General features: G+C 35.1%; 1 protein-coding gene across 6 annotated transcripts in view; it reads left to right on the top strand.

The window, feature by feature from the left end:
- The window catches only part of SMAP1 (small ArfGAP 1), a 185,648-nt gene that overhangs the window by 81,309 nt on the left and 80,952 nt on the right, over positions 1-23,387 (top strand). For 5 of the 6 annotated variants that reach the window (XM_023195145.2, XM_023195147.2, XM_023195146.2 and 2 more), the window contains 2 exons: positions 9,395-9,480; positions 19,678-19,753. In XM_023195145.2, the coding sequence (XP_023050913.1) occupies positions 9,395-9,480; positions 19,678-19,753 (162 nt within the window). Of the gene's footprint in view, positions 1-2,511; positions 2,632-9,394; positions 9,481-19,677; positions 19,754-23,387 lie in introns of all 6 variants that reach the window. The other variant, XM_023195149.1, reaches the window with a different exon arrangement.

Raw genomic sequence — 23,387 nt, 5'->3', positions numbered from 1 at the left:
TGGTTACTGTAGCCTTGTAGTATAAAGTCAGGTAGTGTGATGCCTCCAGCTTTGTTCTTTTTGTTTAGGATTGTCTTGGCAATGCGGGCTCTTTTTTGGTTCCATATGAACTTTAAAGAAGTTTTTTCCAATTCTGTGAAGAAAGTCATTGGTAGCTTGATGGGGATGGCATTGAATCTATAAATTACATTGGGCAGTATGGCCATGATATTGATTCTTCCTATCCATGAGCATGGAGTGTTCTTTCATTTGTTTGTGTCCTCTTTTATTTCATTGAACAGTGGTTTGTAGTTCTCCTTGAAGAGGTCCTTCACATCCCTTGTAAGTTGGATTCCTGGGTTTTTTATTCTCTTTGTAGCAATTGTGAATGGGAATTGACTCATGATTTGGTGCTCTGTCATTGTTGTGTAGGAATGCTTGTGATTTTTGCACATAGATTTTGTATCCTGAGACTTTGCTGAAGTTGCTTATCAGCTTAAGGAGATTTTGGGCTGGGACGATGGGATTTTCTAAATACACAGTCATGTCATCAGCAAACAGGGACAATTTGACTTCCTTTTTTCCTAATTGAATACCCTTTATTTCTTTCTCTTGTCTGATTGCCCTGGCCAGAACTTATTCATCACTATGTTGAATAGGAGTGGTGAGAGAGGTCATTCTTTCTTGTCTTGTGATGGTTTTCTTAGGGAATGCTTTCAGGTTTTGCCCATTCAGTATGATATTGGCTGTGGATTTGTCATAAATAGCTTTTATTATTTTGAGATATGTTCCATCAATACCGAATTTATTGAGAGTTTTTAGCATGAAGGGCTATTGAATTTTGTCGAAGGCCTTTTCTGCATCTATTGAGATAATCATGTGGTTTTTGTCATTGGTTCTGTTTATATGATGGATTACGTTTATTGATTTGTGTGTGTTGAACCAGCTTTGCATCCCAGGGTTGAAGCCGACTTGATCCTTGTGGATAAGCTTTTTGATGTGCTGCTGGATTCGGTTTTCCAGTATTTTATTGAGGATTTTCGCATTGATGTTCATCAAGGATATTGGTCTAAAATTCTCTTTTTTTGTTGTGTCTCTCTGCCTGGCTTTAGAATCAGTATGATGCTGGCCTCATAAAATGCGTTAGGGAGGATCCCCTCTTTTTCTATTGATTGGAATGGTTTCAGAAGGAATGGTACCAGCTCCTCTTTGTACCTCTGGTAGAATTCGACTGTGAATCCGTCTGGTCCTGGACTCTTTTTGGTTGTCTATTAATTACTGCCTCAGTTTCAGAGCTTGATTTAACTCTTAATTCTAAACTCCCTAATTTAGGTAGAACTGAGAGAGAATAAATAATAAGTTATTTGAGGATAAGGACTTAAGTCCCCCTGTAGATTATAGGAAGTTGTTATGGGTGTTGAATGAATACATGTATGTGTGGATCATCTAGAAACATAATTATTAATTTTATTGCACATAATATTTTAGACGTGTATTCACTTTCCTGCTTTGTGTGAATATAATAATGATAGAAGATAGCATTCGTAGTTAAAATAATGTCCTGGGACTGTAGAACTGGATTCTGCCTCTGGCTCTATTAACTAATTGGTGGGTGATCTTCAGCACATCAAAAAAGTGGCTTTTTTTTTTTGTATTGTATTATCTGGTCATGTGGTAGGTTTTAATATTTTTTAAATGTATCACTGTTATTTTTATAGTAACCTTTATTTGTTTATTAATCAGTGAATGCATACCACAGTGTGCTGAGGGCCTTTCTGGTAGAAAGGTGGAGAAAGCATGTCGTGTTTGAGTAAGTAGTGTTCTTTGACCAGACTGCTAGGTGCAGTTATATGCGTCATAGGAGGTAATGGTGAAGGTTATAGCCAGTGACTGGTTTGGTGCTGATCTTATGAGTGATAGTAGGGAGAGAGTAGGGTGCTCTTAAAATATTCCCGCAATAGCCTAGGCAATAGATGACTAGATCCTGAATTAAGGTAATGGCAGTGGACTTGATAAACAGGAGATGCCTACAAAGAATATATTGAGGAGTTAGAATAACCAAGACTTTTGACAGAAGAGGGGAGAGTCCAGGATAATTCCTGAGCTGGGCTTTAAGCACCCAGAGTGAAAGTGATAGTCTATTCCTGGACTTTAAATGGTATGGATATTATAGTAAGTAGAGACGACAGAAGAGTGTAATGTGAAGCTTTTCCAATTTTGTCATAACAGTGTTTAATTGCGTTGCTTACAAAAAAGAAAACATTCTCTCAATTTGTAGTAATTAGCAAATGCTGCAACAGATAAATCAGTATCTGAGAATATCTAGAAACTGTGAAAAGTATGGAAACTGCTGCCTCTAATTCCACGTCATCATTAAAAAATTTGAATTGTGTGATTTATTCTTTAAAAAAATAATTAAAACAGAGAATAACTTCCCCTAAAAAACAATTTTATGAAACTGAAGGAATGGACTCTGTATTAAATATTTCCAAAGAGTTCCTGAGACCAAAAACGATGGCCCTTCTTTTCCAGCAGCTGGAATCCAAAAGATCTTGAAACCAGTCCTGAAAGGCTTGCTCCTATGCAAGAAATCCTGGTGGCTTTTGAGAGGAAGATAGAGAAATTTCTGGAAAATTTCAAGTGGTAGTAGAGGTGAGTTACTGCCATGAAGAATTTATCCAGGGACTAAAAATATTCATTTATCTTTATAAAAGTTTTTTAAAAAATATACATTCAGCTGAAAATAAGATTTTCAGTTGAAAATCCTATTGTTTGTGTTTTAAAGCTTTTAATGACTAAAAAATAATAGAGCAAGTAGTTCCCCCCCCACACACAAATACATTAAAAACTTAAAGTTTTAATCATCGGCAACAATGATGTTTCTATAAGATGATGATGATACTGGAAAAATGCATGGTCAATAAATGCCATATTTATGCTTTGAATGTATTTTGAGTGTAAGATCTGCTTGGATGAGATTTTTTAAAATATATATTCATGATCTTTTTGATTTATCAGAAGACTTTGTTCTCCTTAGTAAAAGTCTCCTTTTTTTGATTCAGGTACTGCTTGGATACCCTATTTAAGCTCCCTCTAGATAGTATTTTATTTAGAAACAATACAGGATTATTATAGTCCCCTGTAATTATTTTATTCAGTTCTTGGGAATAGAAAATACATGGACATGGTACAAACTTTAAAGGGTACAAAAGTGCAGTAAATATTCTCCCTCGCACTTCTGTCTCTGCCATTCAGTTGCCCTCCATAGAAGTAATCATATTTATCAGTTTCTTGTATATTTCTCCTCAATATTTTATGCATATATATACACAGACTTACAGTTGGCATACATTTTTATATCCTTACAAAAATCTTTTGACGCGTAGGTAGGACTCTTCTTTCTCTCAATCAGTTCCTCAGAAAATGGAGTAGAAGAAAATTCGTGTCTTAGTGTGTTCTCACACTGCTATAAAAATACCATCTGAGACTGGGCAATTTATAAGGAAAGGAGGTGTAATTGACTCAGTTCCTCATGGCTGGGAGGCCTCAGGAAGCTTATAATTACGACGGAAGGCAAGGGGAAAGCAAGGCATATCTTATATGGCAGCAGGAGAGAAAGAAGCATGCAGGGGAAGCTGCCATTTTAAAAACCATCAGATCTCATGAGAACTGCCTATTATGAGAACAGCATAGGGAACAGATCCCCATGATTCAGTCACCCCCCACCAAGTCCCTTCCTAACACATGACTTGTGGGTATTACGAGATGAGATTTGGGTGGGGACACAAAACCAAACCATATCAATTGGGTAGGAAACTATTTTAAATAGTTATTAGATTAATTTTCTTCCTCCAGATTAAACATAGGCATACTGTAGCATCCTTCTGTTAAACATTGATATTTAAGAATTGACTGATTATTTTAACATTTTGCAGTTTTGCCATTGAGAATTTAGAAGATCTAATTGCAACTTAATTGTAACCTAATCAGTTGTGATATCTGCTTGTCTATTATTTTTCCCCCCACTTAGCTCATTTTTAAAAAACAATCAGTAAACCTCAAAGGGCAAGTCAGTACACACATACAAATTTGTGAAAACTGTGCAGATAGCTTCCTGAAACAATATATTAGAATGAATTTTAGTTTTACTAGTAATGTCTGTTGCTCAGGTACTTCTTAGCATCTGAGGGACAAAGTACAGGGGTAAGAAGAAGATACTGAGAAAAAGGGAGATGTACAAAGAAGGAAAGTCCAAGAAGCCACATTTATGAGGCTTAGCCACTGAGCATGGAATAGACTGTATTTGGCTGTAGTTGGCCTAGGACAAATAGAAGCCATACTTTGAAGTAGATTCTTCACTTAGAGACCTCTGGTTTCCAAGATTTTGGAAGATTAAAACAAAATATTTGACAAGTCTTCTTTTCAGGGGAATGAATTATTAATTTGGAATTTCAGGTGGTATGTCATTTATTTTGCCTTTTATTATATTTAATTATTGTTTCCTGATCCTGACAGTGACATAAACTTGGGCACATTTTGTTTTATCTGTTCCTACTCTTTATCTTCACACATTTTTCAAGGTTCTGTTTTCGGTAAAACTGTTGTGTGCTGCTTAATTGCCATTTGTCACTGGAGATGTCCTGTTGATGTGAAACAGTGATTTTTTTTTTAAACATTTACGGTACTGTTAAAAATGAATGAAATCTCCTATTACATTTGCTTGCCTACTCATTGATTCTGCCTACTTTCTTTTTATCTATTCCCACGTTTTGTTATATGTGTTACTTTTTGTGTGTTTTAGTTTATTAAATTAGACAAATGTGATAAGCAAATGTCAGTTAAAATTTTAAATTGACAGCCCAAATTCTCTTCAGTCTCTGTAAAACATAAATGACTTAAAATTGTTTTAGAATAGAGGTTTTGCTGTTTTAATGCTAAAACTGGCATTGGGTAGAATGTTTTGTACTTAGGAAGTTTCACAAATAGAAATGTTTCATATACATTAGGTTGTGACGACAATATGTTAGGCAGTAGATGAATTTCAGCAATTCAAAAAATATTTTAAAATACTGACTTTCAAGTGATGTGATGCTTTGGGCTGCTGATGTTGTATGTACTGGGTTATGTGGGGAAACTAAAAACACATTGATTATTGATTGATGAGGGCAAAATACTTTTAATAGTAGGGTTTAGGATTCTTAAATGGTTTATTACACTATTTCCAGGTGAAGCCTTCCTTTGTAATTATAACGGTGGTAAGTTTGGATAAAGATCCAATTGGATGAAGTCAATTAAAAAAGTGCAGTACAAAATTCATCATTCTGGGAACATATGTTAAATGAGAACAGACTGAATTTAATGGGAAAAGTAAATAACAGTAGTTTAAAAAATATGTTCAATTGGCAGGGTGCGGTGGCTCATGCCTGTAATCCCAGCACTTTGGGAGGCCCAGGCGGGCAGATCATCTGAGGTCAGGAGTTTGAGACCAGCCCAGCCAATATGGTGAAACCTCCTCTCTACTAAAAATACAAAAATTAGCTGGGCATGGTGGCACACATCTGTAATCCCAGCTACTTGGGAGGCTGAGGCGGGAGAATCACTTGAACCCAGGAGATGGCGGTTGCAGTGAGCCAAGATTGTGCCACTGCACTCAAGCCTGGGTGACAGAGTGAGACTCTTGTCTTAGAAAAAAATAAATAAAAATAAAAATATGTTCAGTCTACTGGCATTTATCTTAACTATGAAGTACATGTTCACTTATTCCTCAATGTATTAATATATTTTTCTTAAACATGAATGTCGAGTTTGTATTTAACAGAGTCTTACAATCATTTCTTACTTTGTCAAGAATGTCAATACATTTTCTCCTCACTGGATGCTTGACTTGTTTTTTAAATCTGCATTTTGAAATGAAGTATAGTTTAACAAGTAAATAAATGTCTACTTAAAAATATTTTAAAAATAAATTTAATAGAAACTTTAACTTAAGTAATTCAGAGTCCTCCCCTTTCTTTTTTCATACTTGAAGTGTGAGATAAAGAGAAAAAACATACTGACAGGGAATGATGTGACTTCTCTAAAGCCGAAGAATTTTCAAAATTACTAAGATCTTTGAATTTTTAGTGGTTTATTTGATAGCCTTACAATTATCCCTCCTATTGGAGAAGTGAAAGCAAGTTTAGAAAATGTGTTTCAAAATGATGTTAAGTACTAAGTATTAAAGTAGTACTTAGGATCTGGCTTGATTCATAGGAATTGGATGGTAGAGGTTCAGGTAGCTAGTTTGTTACCCATAATTTAAAATAATTTAAAAAATAGAGTTTAGTTTTTCTTTTAGACAAAGTATATGTCTTTTATTCCCTCCACACTCCCCATTTTTTTGCAGCCAGTCTGCTTGACTTAGCTTTGGAAAACTGCATAATTAATTGCCAAAGAATAAGTAGAAGCATTTTTGGTGAGAGAACCTAAAAGAAAAGGAATAATGTTTTAACAACAGGAATGATGTTTTAATAATAGAGGTAACACTTATAGCATCTTCTGTCTTATTGTAATATTTCCTAGATACTTTTTTGACTAGCTGCTGCATGGTGGTATGTATTGGGAGTGAAGGAACTAGATCTTAGTCTCAGCCATGTCAGTGATGCATTATATTACCCAGTAGAACAATCATACAACCTTTTTGTGCCTCAGTTTCCTCTCTGTAAAATGAAAACCAGACCTCTAAAACAAAGAGCCTGCTGTTAGTAAACCCTACAGGACATAGTCCAAGTTCCACTGGATGAAGGCTGAAATATAAAAATCATTGATGGGTGATGTTGGTTCTATTGCGAGTTAGGCCTGTTACTTAACATCTTTACAGATTGTGTTTCTTTTCCTGTAAAATTAGGATAATAATGCCTATCTCATGGTTGTTTTGAAATTTAAAATTGCAAATATAGGTAAAGTGTTGAGGCTAATGCTTGTCACTGTAGCTATTATGCTATTTTAATTATTTTTTTTTCTGCTAGTTACTGGGCAGAGTTTACTCTCTTCAGGGCCTTTAGTCCTTGAGGACAGCTAGTTTGCACCATATTCTTTATCACCTCCCAAAAACATTAGCTCCTGTTGTTTTATTCCCCCGCCCTCTCATTTCCAAATTGCCCAACCTTTCGTTTTCACTGGTTCTTCTACTGCTCCCCTACCTTCCACCCTTTTCTAGTCTACTTTTTGGAAACCTAGAAACTAAGCTTACCAATGTATTTTTTTATAGTCACCAAATGATCTCTGTACATCTGTGATGTCATTGAATTCTTGTTTCCCCAAATCCCAACTAACAAACACATACATGCACCTTTACCCAGTCACTTTTTGGCAGTGATCTCCTATAAAAATGACTCATTATTTCACATCACCTGTACCTTTCAGATTTTAGTGTTACTATCTATTTGGGATAATATCACTAGAACAATGTTCAGTAGTTTGGTGTAATGTACATGTCTGCCTTGTTCCCAATTATTTATTGTTTTCCCCCCAAGATATTAATGAGCTATGTTAAATAAATGTGTACAGTCATAGTCATTGATTATAAGATACTGCTCTTTGTAAGAAGCACATCTGCTTTATGGACTAATAAGAAAAAAATACCAATTATTAGACACCATCAATTGTGAGATGCATTCCTAATTCAAAGATGTTAAAATGTGGAAAAATGTAAATGAGGATTGATGAGATAGAGTATAGTATTTTTAATCTTATTAAATTTTCTGTTAAAATTTCTATATATTCTTGCTTGCTTGATAGAAACTTCTCAAATTTTCTTACTTTTGCAGTCTCAGTGAACTGTATCTGAATTACTTTTTGCTTCATTGCAGACTAAGAGGCATTTTTATTTGGTCTAGTTCTTTCCAAATGTTTAATGTTTTTATGATTATATAACTTGATCAACTTCTGTTTACAAATTCCCGTCACAGCACAAAGATGCAACATCTTTTGAGTGCTTGAGATGGAAAACATTTTTTTTCGATTTTCAGGAAGGGTGAGTTATACTGGTATTTTCTCAGCTCCTCTCCCCACACACAGAATTACGTATTAACTCTTCTTAGGCTAACTTCATGCTAGTAGCCACTGTGATATCATAGAACCCTCTGACTTTATACTGTTTACCTTTTATAATTTTTTTATTTTACCCAATTTTGAAGCTTACGTTTATTCTGCCTTCTATGTCATCTTAGAGCTTAATGATAAAGCCCCTCCACTTTTTTATCCATTTTTCTCCCCCCTCCAGTATTTCACTTTCTCATTGTCTCTAGAGGAAAGACTTAGAAATGTAGTTTACTCTGAGAGAATACTTACATTGAGGTGAGGAAGAATAGATAACCTAGAGGTGATTGTATATTGGAATTTAGTGCACTTTAAAACTCTCAGGAGAAGAGTCACTATATTTTCTGTTTGAAGAAAGATAGTTCTGTGTGCACTTGAGGGCTGCAACTCAAGGCAGATGTCAGGTAACCTGTTAAATCCGGATTGTCATCTCAAGGACATAGGGGTGTGTGTCTGGGAAATCAGAAAGAAAAAGAAATTAAGAAAACTGATCTCTCTACCAGTTAAAACATTTTAAGGAACTCAAGTTCTATGTAAATGATGTAATATAATATTATAATGTTCGTAAATCTTATACTTAGTTTCTAAAATAATAGAATCTCAAGGAAGTACTGTTTGGATAGTCATTCCTCATAGATGACACTGAAACGTAATTAAACTGGTTTAAATAATTATCAAATTGTTTTATGCTTACAGAGTAATAGTTCTTACCATTGGAATTCACAGATTTTTAGGGAGGAGGTTCTATGAACTGAACTTATATGTAAAGTTTGGGCATTAGGCACAATTTATTAGTAGGGTTTTGTAGGGAGACTCCTCAAAGGGATTATTATTAATAACTCAAAAGAAATTAATACATTTCTGCAGAGTTCTAGGTCAGCACTGTTTCTTTTATCTGGACTTCATTGTGATCTTGATTGTAAATAAGTAGACTCCCAGGGTATTTCAAAGCTCAAAACAAAGAACTTGTCAGCCCTGGAAATGGGAGCATTGTTCAAGTGGTGCACTAAAGAAAAAATGGCAATACTGCCTACAAACTACCAGGGAATTCACTTTTAGGAAGTAGTAAGTGTAAAGGTGGTACTGTTTTCACAAAAAAAGACATTTAGAAGATTATGGACTATGGATCAACATATGTTGATAAATGTGAAGGATTAAAAGTATGCTTCTATTTTAACTTGAGTGATTAATTTCATAGTTGTGATTTAAATTATATTTCTAAGGAGAATATATTGGAAATAATAAATTATTTGGTATTTGTGTATATGTGTATGTATGCACAGGAATCACTTTTTAATGTTCATGTGAGTAATGAAAATACTGTTTTTTATTATAGTGCATGCAAGATATGGGAAATACTAAAGCAAGACTACTCTATGAAGCCAATCTTCCAGAGAACTTTCGGAGACCACAGACAGATCAGTATCCTTTAAAACTTACTTATTTTGAGTTTAAAAAACGTCAACTCATTTTTACAGTTCATATTTTATCTGTTAGTATTTAGGAAGATGTGAACTTTATCACGCTATTGTTCATTAAAGATAGATATTGACTTGCTGTGAGCTGTGCTTTGTATATAGTAGATTTTTAGTAGGAATTTGGTACACAGATTACATAATTACATAAAAATACATGATACATATGGTATTTAGAAGTAATTAGAGACCCCCTGATTCACAATGATGATTTGACTTACAATTTTTCCACTTCATGATGGTGAGAAAGCAGTATGCGTTTGGTAGAAACTGTACTTTGAGTACTAGTGTAACCATTCTGTTTTCACATTCAGTACAGTATTCAATAAATTACGTGAGATATTCAATACTTTATTAAAAATATGCTTTGTGTTAGATGATTTTGCTCAACCGTAGGCTAATGTTAGTGTTCTGAGCACATTTAATGTAGGCTAGGATAGGCTATGTTTGGTAGGTCAGGTGTATTAAATGCATTTTTGACTTAAAATACATTCAGCTTAGGATGGGTTTACTGGGGCCTAACCCGTTGTAAGTTGAGGGGCATCTCTGTTACTAAGTGTAAAATGTTATGACTGATTCTTCTTGACTGCTCTCCATCTCTCGATGGAAAGTATATGTTGTTTATTACTTTAGACTGTTATTAAAGACTTAATTTGTAACTATCCTGAGTATTTTAGAAATCATTTCCATATAATCTTTGATTACCTTTATATAGTAGTTATATTTATGTGAGGCCTTGTGGCATTTAGAAGACAAACTACATAGTATAAATTCTGAGTAATTTACGCTACTGACACTCTGTTGTAGGTTGCACAACTATGTTTGCTTTATGAATCCACCTTTATGAGTGGATAGAATAGTTTCCCACATAATCTGCCTTTATGAGTTGATAGAATAGTTTCCATGAAAACATTTTAATGTTTTTTATGTTTGTTAAATATAAAATCATAATTCTGTAGGATTTTTATAACTCATAGTTTGAAAAAGTAGCTCGTCAAAATGGTGTTGCTTTATAAATAAGATTATCTGATTAATTGTAGGTACTTGGATTCAATTTGAAGGTAACACTTGTGACTTTGACAATAAAATGTAGTTTATTAAAGATCAGTTATATTGTACCCATTTGTATAGTAAAACAATTTTGTGGCCAGTGGAAGAAATATCTTTTCTCACACAGAGATATAGGTCATTATATATTTATTTCCACATTTGGACAGAAACCTTTTAAATTATAATTGAGAAGTTAGTAATTTGTATTTGGCCTTTTCTGTTTCTGCTTACCCAACTCCTTTCTCACAAATTTAACATTATCTGATATCCAAGGCTGTTTTTGTTATAGAAAGTTTGCAGGGTTAATGGTAGAAGGTTGATTTCAGGTATAAAAAATTGTGTGAGTAAAAGTGTGGAGAGATGAGAGAACATGACCTTTTAGGGCAGAAGAAACTTGGAAGGTATTTTAGTCCAAATTGCGAAGGGTTTTCAGTATGATGTAGAGTATTTTAAACCTCATTTCATTGGCCCAAGTGTTTAAAAACACATGAAGGGTTTTGAAGCAGGAGAAACATTAGAAACATTAACTTCCACCGTAAGGAAGAATAGTTGGAGGTGGAAGGAGAGCCTAGAAGCAGAGAGACCATGTGAAGTACTTGTATAGACCCAAAATGAGCAGTGACGATCTAAGTTAGATAGTGGCATTGGGAGTGGGCAGGATTAAATTGGAAAGATTGGAAAGAAGTTGGGAAAGCTAGGTTAAGATTGGCTTTGGTTCTGAGGGAGTCACTAAAGTAACGCTGAAATTTCTAACTTGGTTGACCATAAAACTTATTCACTGAGAGAAGGAATTCATTACCAGCAGGAGGATTAAGAGTTAGAAGTGAAAGATAATGAGCCATGCTTTCTTGCTTTGGGCAGATTGATGCTTCTGTTACACATATACATGAAGTTACCCCATTCAGTGGCAAACATGAGTCTGGAACCTAGAAGAGAGCAGTACATTCAGATAGAGGAGTCACTTAGCATGTAGGTGATGATGTGAAGGGCTGGTCAGGTTATGTTTACTTAGGGCAGCAGTCCTTTATTTTGCAGATTTTATTGAGATCTTGAGAATTCTTTTCCTTTGCTGAAAAATGAAAGCCTATGGCTGAATCCCCAAGAGTAAAGCATGGTAGAAGGAAAAACAGCCCAGCATACAAATCAGCACTGTAGGTGGTTGTTACCAGCTGCTTGCTGGTTACATTAATTTATCCTTCTTTTTTTTGCCTCTCACTCACAAGCCCGAGTTGATATATATGACCCCTCAAATTGAAGAATCTTCCTTTTCTGGAAGTTTGTGTCCATGGCAGGGTGGGGAGGTTGGGTTGGGTTGGATTTTTTAGGTGTCCCTTGAATATAACAGAATAAATTACTGGAGGTTTTTGAAAATTTTGGTTTCATCCTTTATGTGTTACCTATGGATGAGAGTAGCTTCCAAGTTATTTAATTTATTACACTGATTCCATATTGTTTTCAGATTATCACGAAGTATATTGAGGGAAGGACAGCATATATCTTATTGGTATCCTCACTTATTGAACTATTCTACACACCATTTTGTGCAGGTTGGTAGGAATGCTATTTCTTCATTACCACCAATTTTATGATGCACCTTAGAGAGAGAAAGTGCTAATGAGATATTACATTGTTGGTTCTGTTATCTTGGCTGATATATTTTAAAATATTTGGTCCTTATCTATAGATTTCAGGAAAGATGAGATTTTTATAGTGAATTGATTAGTGTCTAGTATATTGGTAAGTCCTTGAGCTTCGACACAGTGAAGATATAATACTGGAAACAACAGCTGCAATAAGTTTACTGCTTAATAAGGGTTTGTTTGCCTTATGCCAAGCCCTGACGATGGCATTTTATGTACATTTTTTTTTAATTTCTCAAAATAACTCGGTGACATAGAGTGTAATATTTTCTTTTGTTGGGGGTGGGGTGGGAAGGATGAGATGCTCAAAGAGCTATTAAGAAACTTGCTAAAGCCTCCAGACTTTCCCTCCTGTGTCAGGTCACTTGAGTATTATTTAACGATGGTAGTCTGAGTGAAATCAGTGCTGCCACATTTAAGTCTTGATTGCCTTTGAAAATAGATAGGGTTATTATAATTTGGCACTCTTTGCAGCTAGCTTGTAAGATCTAGGTGAAGATTTCAACTTTTCATTACTTGGTATGATTTATACTAGGCTTTTGGATTAACTGTATTTGCTGTTGTTACCTCAAGCATTCTTATTTAATTTTTCACACTAAATGTTACTCCTTTTTACAAATTACGGTCATATTTATGTGAGGTGTTGATCTTTATTGTTCATATGGTTGTCAGACTTGTTTAAAGAGGGTCTTTGTCTAACATGTTTCAGCTAGATGATTACTTAAGAGTATAAGATGACAATTCTTGGAGTGTGAGACTAGTTCCCATATCTCATGTAATCTGTAGCCTTTAAAAAAATTACCTTGGTTAATATAACACAACATTTTTTATTGTTTTAATTATGAAACACTGTAATTTGGAGGTTTTGTAGGGGGAGGTTGGTAAGAAAACCAGCTTGCCTTTCTCTCTCCCTCCCTCCAGTCTTTCCTTTCATCTATCCATCTTTCTAAAGCTCATTGCTCTTTGAAAAGCCTAACATCTCTGTACTTTTATAGATATAAATATAGTTGTCTTATCCCTAGAGCAAGTATAACCAAACTGAGTTAAACTCGTATAATATGGGACCTTATTGCATTCTTAACAAGATTTGTCACTTTTTAAAAAGCTTTGCAATTTACAAAAGTTATGCAAAAGCTGCTGTGAAAGTGTAATTTCTCATGTGGGATGTGGTTATTTATAGGCTTCATGTCCTAGTGCATGACAAATGATAAAGCTTTACATTAAGCTTTTTATTATTAGGATATTTTGTCTTATCTAAAAAACTTTAATTACTTCTGTTCCATGAGATCTATTGTGCACCAAAGCTAATCAGCAGTTCTTTGAGCTTTTCAAAGTTTTACTGCTGTCAGTGCTGTGTGTCTGAAACTGGAAGATTTTGTTCTTTGGGAGTAGATATTAATTTAATTGTCTTTCAAATGGTATATTTTTAAAGAAAAAAATCTTAAAATATATAAATACATGTTAAAAGCTAAAGCATATAATAATGTTGGAATTTTTCTGGGCTTGTATAGTACCAATTGTTAGTTTTGAGGACAGGGAGAATTAGGGGTGCTGTACTGAGTGCTTTACAACTGTAGACTTGGGGAAGATTCTGGGATAATTTGGTATTATTTAGTAAGTCCCAAATTAATACTTGAACTGTTATTGTAATAGTGTATTTCTTACCTGACTCCCTGAAAATATTATTGTTCTGTTTCTAATTTTTTGAGTTGTATTGTTGATCTATGTCAGTATAATTAAGTCCTTATATCTCAAACGACTTCTGGAGACTTTAAAATGAAGATAAATAGTTCCTGATCTCCAAATTCATTGGTTCTTTTGTTGTTGTTTCTCATTTACTCATCTGTTTAAACTTAATGTTATGCAAGCCATCTTAGCCCTCAATACAGTAATTCTATTTCCTCTTGCTACCATGGACCCTATCTTTTAAGTGATTTGCCTATCAGAATACCTTTGTCATAATAAGAGCTAAAACTTAAATAACACTACGTACCATCCACTATTTTAGTTGTTTAGATATTATTGGCTTATTTAATTCTTATAATAATCCTATGAGATGATACTGGTATTATCCCCATTTTAAAAGTGATGAAACTGAGGCATCAAAGTATATAAAAATAAAACTAAATTCGCATATTAAATTCTTACTCTTAGATACTATACTAAGTGTTTTATGTATGTCTTAATCTTCCAACTCTTGACAACCTTGTGAGGTGAGTATTACTATCTTTTTTACGTATCTAGGTACAGGTTCAATAGATTAGCTAACTTGAAGGTCACAATCACTGCTGGGGAAATAGTAAGTGCCTACCTGTACTGGAAATGAGGCTGTACATTGGAGACTATCTTCTTTGGGAATGGCAACATATAATGCAAAACTATGGTAAAAATTTCCTTCAGAAATCCTTAGATTGTTTATGATGACAGTTTACAGACGCATGTCTCCCTATTAATCCATTTGGCTGTTCTTTGCCCTCTAGCATTGAATAGAATTCAGGAATCAGTAACTACAAGCCTGTGAGCTAGCTGCCTGTTTTTGTAAATAAGGTTTTATTAGAATCCAGCCATGTACATTCATTTATGAATGTTCTGTGATCGCTTTGGAGAGCTATAAAGGGACAGTTGAGTAATTGAAACATAGACCAACTGTCCCACAAAGCCTAAAACATTTACTTTCCGGGCCTTCAAGGAAAAGTTTGCTAACCTATGGGATAAATAACTGTTTCTTTAGGTGAACTACCAGTACAGAATTGGTTTGCATTTGGGACCTTGTACAAAAGTACATAAGGATGGTGTGAGACATTCTTGTTCTAGGAGGCACGTAGGAACTGAGCTCAACCAAAGATACAGCATGTTTTCCAAACTAGATTTCTTCCTTGGGTGACTCCCATGGAATTTAGAAATTCACTTTGTAGTGTACTTGGATTGCCTTTTAAAAGTATAAAAAGTGATCTTATGTTAATAATTAGGAAGATTCCAGTAAATTCTTCTACCCTAATGCTTTATTTTTATATCTTTAAAAAACACTGTGTACCAAACGTACCAACTGTGGCTTCTTATAATTTTTTTAAAATGCATACTTCTTAGAGATAATTTCTGAAAGGGTTTCTTATTGTAAACAGAAATGAGACTGTCAACTGCATTTGATTTATATAAAATACATTAAATATCAATTAAGATTTCACAGATATCTGTTATTTTGGAAAATTCACAGCAACATACAATTTTACCAGATGTTAGTATTGTACTCAACTCCAGAAGATTGTATACTTAACATACTTAACTTTCACAAACTCGGTATTTGTAAAACCATCATAGTATTCTACATAGGAATACCTTGTTTTATCGCATGTTGCTTTATTTGCACTATACAGATACTACCTTTTTTTTTGTTTCTTTTCTTTTACAAATTGAATGTTTGGGGCAACCCTGTGCAAAGCAAGTCTGTGGGAGCCATATTTTGCAACAACACATGTTTACTTCAGGTCTCCATGTCACGTTTTGGTAATTCTTACAGTGTCTCAAACTTTTTTATAATTAGTATATCTTTATGGTGATTTGTCATCAGTGATCTTTGATGTTACTGTTGTAATTGTTTCAGAGCACTGTGAACTGCATCAGTGTAAGGTGGCAAATGTTATAACAAAATTATAACATAAATACCTGGTTTTCATTAATTTATAAAAGTTTGCGTTCTGACTACACTGATACTGTTCCCTTTCTTCTTTTCCTCTGCACTCCCTATTCTGTGAGATGCAACATTAACACCTACAGTAACCTCCAAGTGTTCTAGTAAAAGAAAGAGTCTCACCTTGCTCATTTTAAATCAAAAAGCTGTAATAGAAATGATTAAGCTAGTGAGGAAGGCGTGTGGAAAGCCAAAATAGGCTGAAAGCTAGGCCTGTTGCACCAAATAGCCAAGTTGTGAATGCAGAGGAAAAATTCTTGAAGGAAATTAAAAAGTACTACTCTAGTAAACACATGAATAATAAAAAACCAAAATAGCCTTTTTGCCGATTGGAGAAAGTTGGAGTGGTTTGGATAGAAGTTCAAACCAGCCACAACATTTCCTTAAGCCAAAGTCTAATCCTTAACAAAGCTTTAACTCTCTTCAATTCTGTGAAGGCTGAGAGCGATAAGGAAGCCTCAGATGAAAAGTTTGAAGCTAGCATAGGTTGAGTCATGAGTTTTTTTGTGTTTTTGTTTTGTCTGTTTTTTTGACAGGTTCTCACTGTGTCACCCAGGCTGGAATGTATTGGGGCAGTCAGCTCACTGCAGCCTCTGTCTCCTGGGCTCAAGCAATCGTCCTGCCTCAGCCTCCTGAGTAGCTAGAACTACACATGCACACCACCATGTCCAGCTAATTTTTTTTTTTTTTTTTTTTTTCCGTAAAGATGGGGCTTGCTATATTGCCCAGGCTGTTCTTGAACTCCCAGGCTTAAGTAATCCTCCTGCCTTACCCTGTCAAAGTGCTGGAATTACAGATAGGAGCCACTGTTCGCAGCCTGGTTTATGAAGTTTAAGAAAAGCCATCTGCAGAACATAAAAATCAAGATGAAAGAGCAAGTTATCCAGAAGATGTAACTAAGATAATTGATGAAGGTGACTACACTAAACAACACATTTTTAATGGAGACTAAACAGCCTTCTGGTGGAAGAAGATGCAATCCATACTGGAGAAGTGAAGTCAAGGCCTGGCTTCAAAGCTTCAAGACAGGAAGCTTTCTTGTTAGGAAAATGCAGCTGGTGACTTTTGAAAATCCTAAGGCCCTTAAGAATTAAGCTACATCTATTCTGCCTGTGCTGTCTAAATGGAACAACAAAGCCTGGGTGAAAGCACATCTGTTTACGGCATGGTTTGCTGAATACATTAAGCCCATTGTTGAGACCTGCTGCTCAGAAAGAAGGATTTTTTTTTCCCCAAAATATTACTGCTCATTGACAATGCTCCTAGTAACCCAAGAGCTCTGATGGAGATATACAAACATGTCGCTTCATGCCTGTCAATACAACATCTGTTCTGCAGCCCATGGATAAAGGAGTAGTTTTACTTCCAAGTGTTTTTGTTTTGTTTTTGATTTTGAGACAGGGTCTCACTCCATTGCCCAGGCTGGAGTGCAGTAGTGTGATCATTGTTCACTGCAGCCCTGACTTTCCAGGCTCAGATGATCCTTCCACCTTAGCCTCCTGAGTTGGGACTACAGGCACGCAACCACCACACCAAGCTGATTTTTGTGTTTTTTTTGTAGAGATGGAATTTTGCCATGTTGCCAGGCTGGTCTTGAACTCCTTGGCTCAAGTGATCAGCCCACCTGGGCCTCCCAAAGTGCTGGCATTACAGGCAAGAGCCATTGTGCCCAGCCAGAAAACTTGTCTTTATAAACAACATCCAATTATTCCTCTTAATAAATGGAATGTTTAGATTTTCTGTCCAACTTGCGTCCCAGGCCCACTGTGAGTGTTTTCATAATGCCCCAATTCTTTTCATATCCACCATATAGAGCCTCACTTAATGTCTTTGATAGATTCTTAGAAACCACAACTTTAAGCAAAATGACATGTAATGAAACCAGTTTCACCCTGGGCTAGTTAATATAAACAAGAGTTAAGTTCCTATGGCATATTTCTGGTCACAAATATATCACATTTCTAAATAAAGACCTGTAACATGTCTAATACCAAAGGTTGAAATAAAGGTAAGTTATATACATACATTTAAGAAAGATTAATAAAAACAAGTGAGATAATTATTTACCCAATTTTTAGTGAATCAGTGAGTGATAGTCATAGTCATGGGGGGGGGGTGGGTCAAATCAAGGAATAAATGTTTGTAAAGCAAAAATTGTAATGAGCACCTCCTACCATCATGTAGTTGAAAAACAATAACAAATATGATGGACTTGCTGAGCACTTTCTTACTACATCATTTATTTATTGTGCATTTGTATGATTGTATACTTGACACATTTTTTTAAATAATATTTTTGTATACATTTATTCATTCATTTTTCAACCTGCTTACTCCAGGTTAGGGTTGCTGGTGGCTGGAGCCTATCCCAGCTGCTCAGGTTACAAGGTGGGAACCAATCTTGGACAGGACACCATTCTATTGCGGGGTGCACTTACATACACCCCACACTCACTCATTCTGGGCCATTTAGACATGTGAAATAACCTGAAGTGCATATCTTGGGGATATGAGATGAAACTTGAGTACCCAGAGAAAACCCAAGTAGATAGGGGAAAATTCGCAAAGTCTACACAGTGGCTCGGCTAGAAATAATTTTTTTGTCTCATCAGTGTCGTAACAAAACAACATTATTCTGGGACCTGTTGTGTGGTCTGTCAACCCTTTCTATTATCTGTTGCCTCAACTGTCAGTTTAAAAGGCTTTTTTTTTTTTTTTAACTTTTTATTAATGGTTATTGACTGAAACTGTATTGTATTACTGCGCAGGTAACTTTTCCTTTGAATAAAATGATCCCCTTAACTTGGGGATCCACAGAGACATTATATTTCAGTGTGATTAGTTTTTTTTTTTTTTTTCTGTAATTCTGTGTGTTTTATGCGTTGAAAAGAATTATCAGAAAGGAGTCCTCAGGCTTTACCTAAGTACCAGAGGAGCTCATGTCACTAAGGAGGTTAAGAACCCCTGATGTGAGAATTTCCATTTCAGTGGAATATGACAAGTGGTAAGAGAAGTTACCGATGTCACGTAACTCTAAACACTCAATCCCAGTATAAATTACTCACTCTGTTAACAAGTCAGATGAGTCCAGACAACTTCAAGAAATTAAAGAAGACTAACCTTGGCTCTAGCTTCTTGACTTTCCCATTTCTCAACTTTGCAAGGATAAAATTGGCCACTGTTCTTCTGATACATATGGAATCCTATATGATGTGCCCAGAGACAGCATATATAGTGGAAAAGAGCATAGATTTTGGAATCACAAGTGCCTAATCTTTCCAAGTTGCTGATTCTTCATCTATGATATGGAACTAATAATTTGCACTTTAGTGGGGTGTGGGAGGAATTAAAGAACCCGAAGCGTGTACAGTGTATATAGTGCACAATGTCTGGCTCAGTATGGGTACTTGCATAGATGTTAATTTCTTTACTTATACTAAAAACCCCAAATGAACCTGAATTGAATTTAAAGTTTGGTGATGAAGTGATAGTGGTGGTGGTGATGTAGGAATTAAGAATTGTCATTTGCTTTTCTTTCTAGAATTAGTTTGGATGATTTTTGTTCAGTGAGAAAATTTCCTGAAAGAGGTAGACTTCTTTGGGAGAAAGAAAAGTAGTTTACAGAATGTAGTTGCACAAATAATGTGAAAGAGAGCACAGACTGAGGAGTAGGAAAATAAGAGTCCCAACTTTGTGGAGAGGAGTGAATAAAGGGAAGTGTACATATCACTGAATTCATGCTTTTCCTTAAGTTATCTGTTTCCAGAGCAGTGGAATTTTTCATCAGAGATAAATATGAAAAGAAGAAATACTACGATAAAAATGCCATAGCTATTACAAATGTAAGTAAAACCTTCATCTCTCATCAATTGTTTGTTGACTAGATCTCAAACTTTTAGCATGCAATACAGCTTACTTTATTTATTGTGAAAATATACTAGTTGTATATATTTACATTTGAATATTAGAACTTTTTTGGTTATATAATGTTGAGCTCTTGCAGAACAGAACTCTTGATTTAGAAAGCAGCATATTCTAAATCTAATAACCACTCACATGGCATTTAATTGAGTTGATTTTTGAAATTTGCAAAAAGCTAGAACGACTAATTGAAAATGGTGGGAGAGAAAATTTTTTCCCTAGATTCTAGAAATGTATGAAAAAGAAAAAAGGCAAATACATCTTCCTCTAAGGGCTTTCTTTGGTTGGTCTGTTGAGAAATGAAACCAGTAGCCCAGGAATATATTAAAACATGGCATTTACATTTGTTATTAGCAAGCATTTTGATACTTATAATAGTTGAGTCTTTACAGTAGTAATCAGATACCATCAGGTACCCATAACAACGTTTCAGTCAATGACAGAGTACGTATACAATGTTGGTCCTATAAGTTTATAATCCCTTATTTTTACTGTACTCTATGTTTAGATATGCCTACATACACCGATACTTACCATTGTGTTAGAGTCGCCTACAGTATTCACTATAGTAACATGCTGTACAGGTTTGTAACCTAGGAGTAATAGATGTTACCATATTACCTAAGTGTGCAGTAGGTTGTACCATCTAGGTTTGTATGAGCACACTCTGTGATGTTTGCACGATGATGCTGTCATGTGATGATACGTTTCTCAGAATGTATCCCAATTGTTAAATGACACAGGACTGTTATGTTTTATCAGCTGTTTCTTTTTAGTTTTTAAAAATTTTTCTCATCCAAGTTAATTATAGTCTAAGGCTAATTGCCTTTATTGTTGAAATCATGTTTTTGGACTTTGATTCCTAGATTGATAAGCTATAAACCAGTTAATCTTTTGGTGAAGTCATCCATCAAGCAATTTAGAGACAATGGAAATAGATTCGTCTCATTTTTCCTACAAACTGGTTTACTATTTGGCCCATATGGAGAAGCAATATATTAAAAATTCAGTCAAATCCTGAGAAAGTTAGGATATTTTAATATGCTATCTTTGGCCTTAACAAAATCTTGTTTAAAAAGTTTTTAAGTATCAGCTTAATATGGTAGCTCATGCCTATAATCCCAGCACTTTGGGAGGCCAAGGTGATAAGATCGTTTGAACCCAGGAGTTCAAGACCAGGCTGCTGGGCAACATATTGAGACCCTATCTCTTTTTATTAAAAAAAAATTTTATTTGACTGGGCATGGTGGCTCATGCCTGTAATCCCAGCACTTTGGGAGGCTGAGGCAGGTGGATTTGAGATCAGCCTGTCCAACATGGTGAAACCCTGTCTCTTCTAAAAATACAAAAATTAGCCGGGCCCGGTGGTGCATGCCTGTAATCCCAGCTCCTTGGGAGGCTGAGGCAGAAGAATTGCTTGCATCCAGGAGGCAGAGGTTGCAGTGAGCCAAGATTGTGCTACTGCACTCCAGTCTGAGCAACACAGTGAGACTCTGTGTCAAAAAAAAAAAAAAAAAATTAAGTTTTTAAATATCATTAGTGTGTATTTTAGAGCAAAGATATCCTTGTGTGTAGCATTGGAGCTGCATTTACAGTGGACATAGGAAATCTGTTGAAGGATTGATTAAAAATTAATGGTATTGAGAATATTTATAATATCTATAAAATTAAGGCCACTGTAAGCATTGAGGGGGGGAAAGGACTAACTTAAAAGTGTAATGCATTTTCATATGAAATATTAAGAAATCATTTTAGTTTATTTTAGAGAACATACTGTTTTATATTAAACACTTTTATAATATAAATTTTAAAATTATATTTGTAATATGTTTCTTTTCTTAGCAATAATTAGGAAATTATTTTTACATGGTAATGTATAAGATAGTTTTATTTTGGGATGGTAGCTGTTACTGAGTTGGGGTTTTTTTTCCCCCTTCAAGGTGTAATAATGGTATGCTTAGTTTTAAGAATTCCTTCATTTATAAGATATATGGTAGAATAAAACACTTGGAGATTAAATGTCATGATACCTAACACTTTCAAGTGGTTTGGTGAAACCTAGCAGCTTTGTGTGTTTGTGTCTGTAGAGAGAGAACAAATATGGCATAATGTTAGTATTTGACTAATATTAGTGATGTTTATAGAGGTATTCACTTAACAGTTTCCATTTTTTTTGTAGGCTTGAGAGTAAAAATTTTAAGGTAAAAGTTTGTTTACCTCAGTATATACTCCTGAGTTTATAGTACTATTGAAATGAAAATGCAGAAAGATTTACAAAAGTCACAATAAACCCAAGGGAAAATGTATTCCACCTATTCTAATATAAACAGAATAATAACTACGTTTATATTGTAGCAGATTTAAAGTATTTTTTCCTCTTTCATGGTGATCAGTGAGCAAGTAACTAATCTTATGTATTACTGAGAATTGCATATTTCTGTTCAGTGTTTCATCTTCAGTAATAGATTGAGCACTCATCCAAATAAATTTGGATCACTTATTATGCTCGCAATCTCCTAGGATACCAAAACAAAGAGGACCTGATTGTTAGAGACATTTATCATAGTGGAGATAGGAACAGATTTTAAAAAATAAAAGTACCTTATACCTAAGGTATTCCAGGAGTACTAGAGTACTTAAGGGGTATCCACAGAGAGGCATTTATCATTTCTTCTTCTTCTTCTTTTTTTTTTTTTGAGACAGAGTCTCACTCTGTTGCCAGGCTGGAGTGCAGTGGCACGATTTTCGCTCACTGCAACCTCCGCCTTGCGAGTTCAAGCAATTCTTCTGCCTCAGCCTCCCAAGTAGTTGGGACTATAGGCGTGCTACCACGCCCAGCTAATTTTTGTATTTTTAGTAGAGACGGGGTTTTGCCATGTTGGCCAGGATGGTCTTGATCTCTTGACCTTGTGATCCGCCCACCTCGATCTCTCAAAGTACTGGAATTACAGGCGTGAGTCACCGCGCCCTGCCGACATTTATCATTTCTTTGTATTGGGAACATTCAGTATCTTCTAACTTTTTGAAAATATATACTAAATTATCGTTAGCCGTACTCACCCTACAATACTACAGAACACTAGATCGTGCTCCTCCTATCTAGCTGTAATGTCACATCTGTTAAAAATTTCTCCCCATCCCTTCCTCTCCCTTACCCTTTAACGTCCACAGTTCTTCCCTCTGCTTCCATGAGTTCCATTTTTCTTAGCTCACACAGAAGAATGAGAACACGTGGCATTTATCCTTCCGTACCTGACTTATTTCACTTAGCATAGTGGCCCCCGGGGTTATCCATCTTGCTGTGAATGATAGGATTTCGTTCTTTTTATGGCTGAATAGTATTTCATTGTGTATATATATCACACTTTAAAAATCTGTTCATCTATTGATGGAAATTTAGGTTAATTCTGTGTCTTGGCTATTGTGAATAGAGCTGCAGTAAACATGGGGGTTCAGGTATCTTTGATATGCTAATTTCCTTTCATACAGATAAATGCCCTGTACTGGGATTGCTGGCTTGTATGGTAATTCTGTTTTTCATTTTTTGAGAAACCT

The sequence above is a fragment of the Piliocolobus tephrosceles genome, chromosome 5 (assembly GCF_002776525.5).
Source record: "Piliocolobus tephrosceles isolate RC106 chromosome 5, ASM277652v3, whole genome shotgun sequence".
Taxonomy (NCBI): domain Eukaryota; kingdom Metazoa; phylum Chordata; class Mammalia; order Primates; family Cercopithecidae; genus Piliocolobus; species Piliocolobus tephrosceles.
This window is presented reverse-complemented; position numbering and strand designations above follow the sequence as displayed.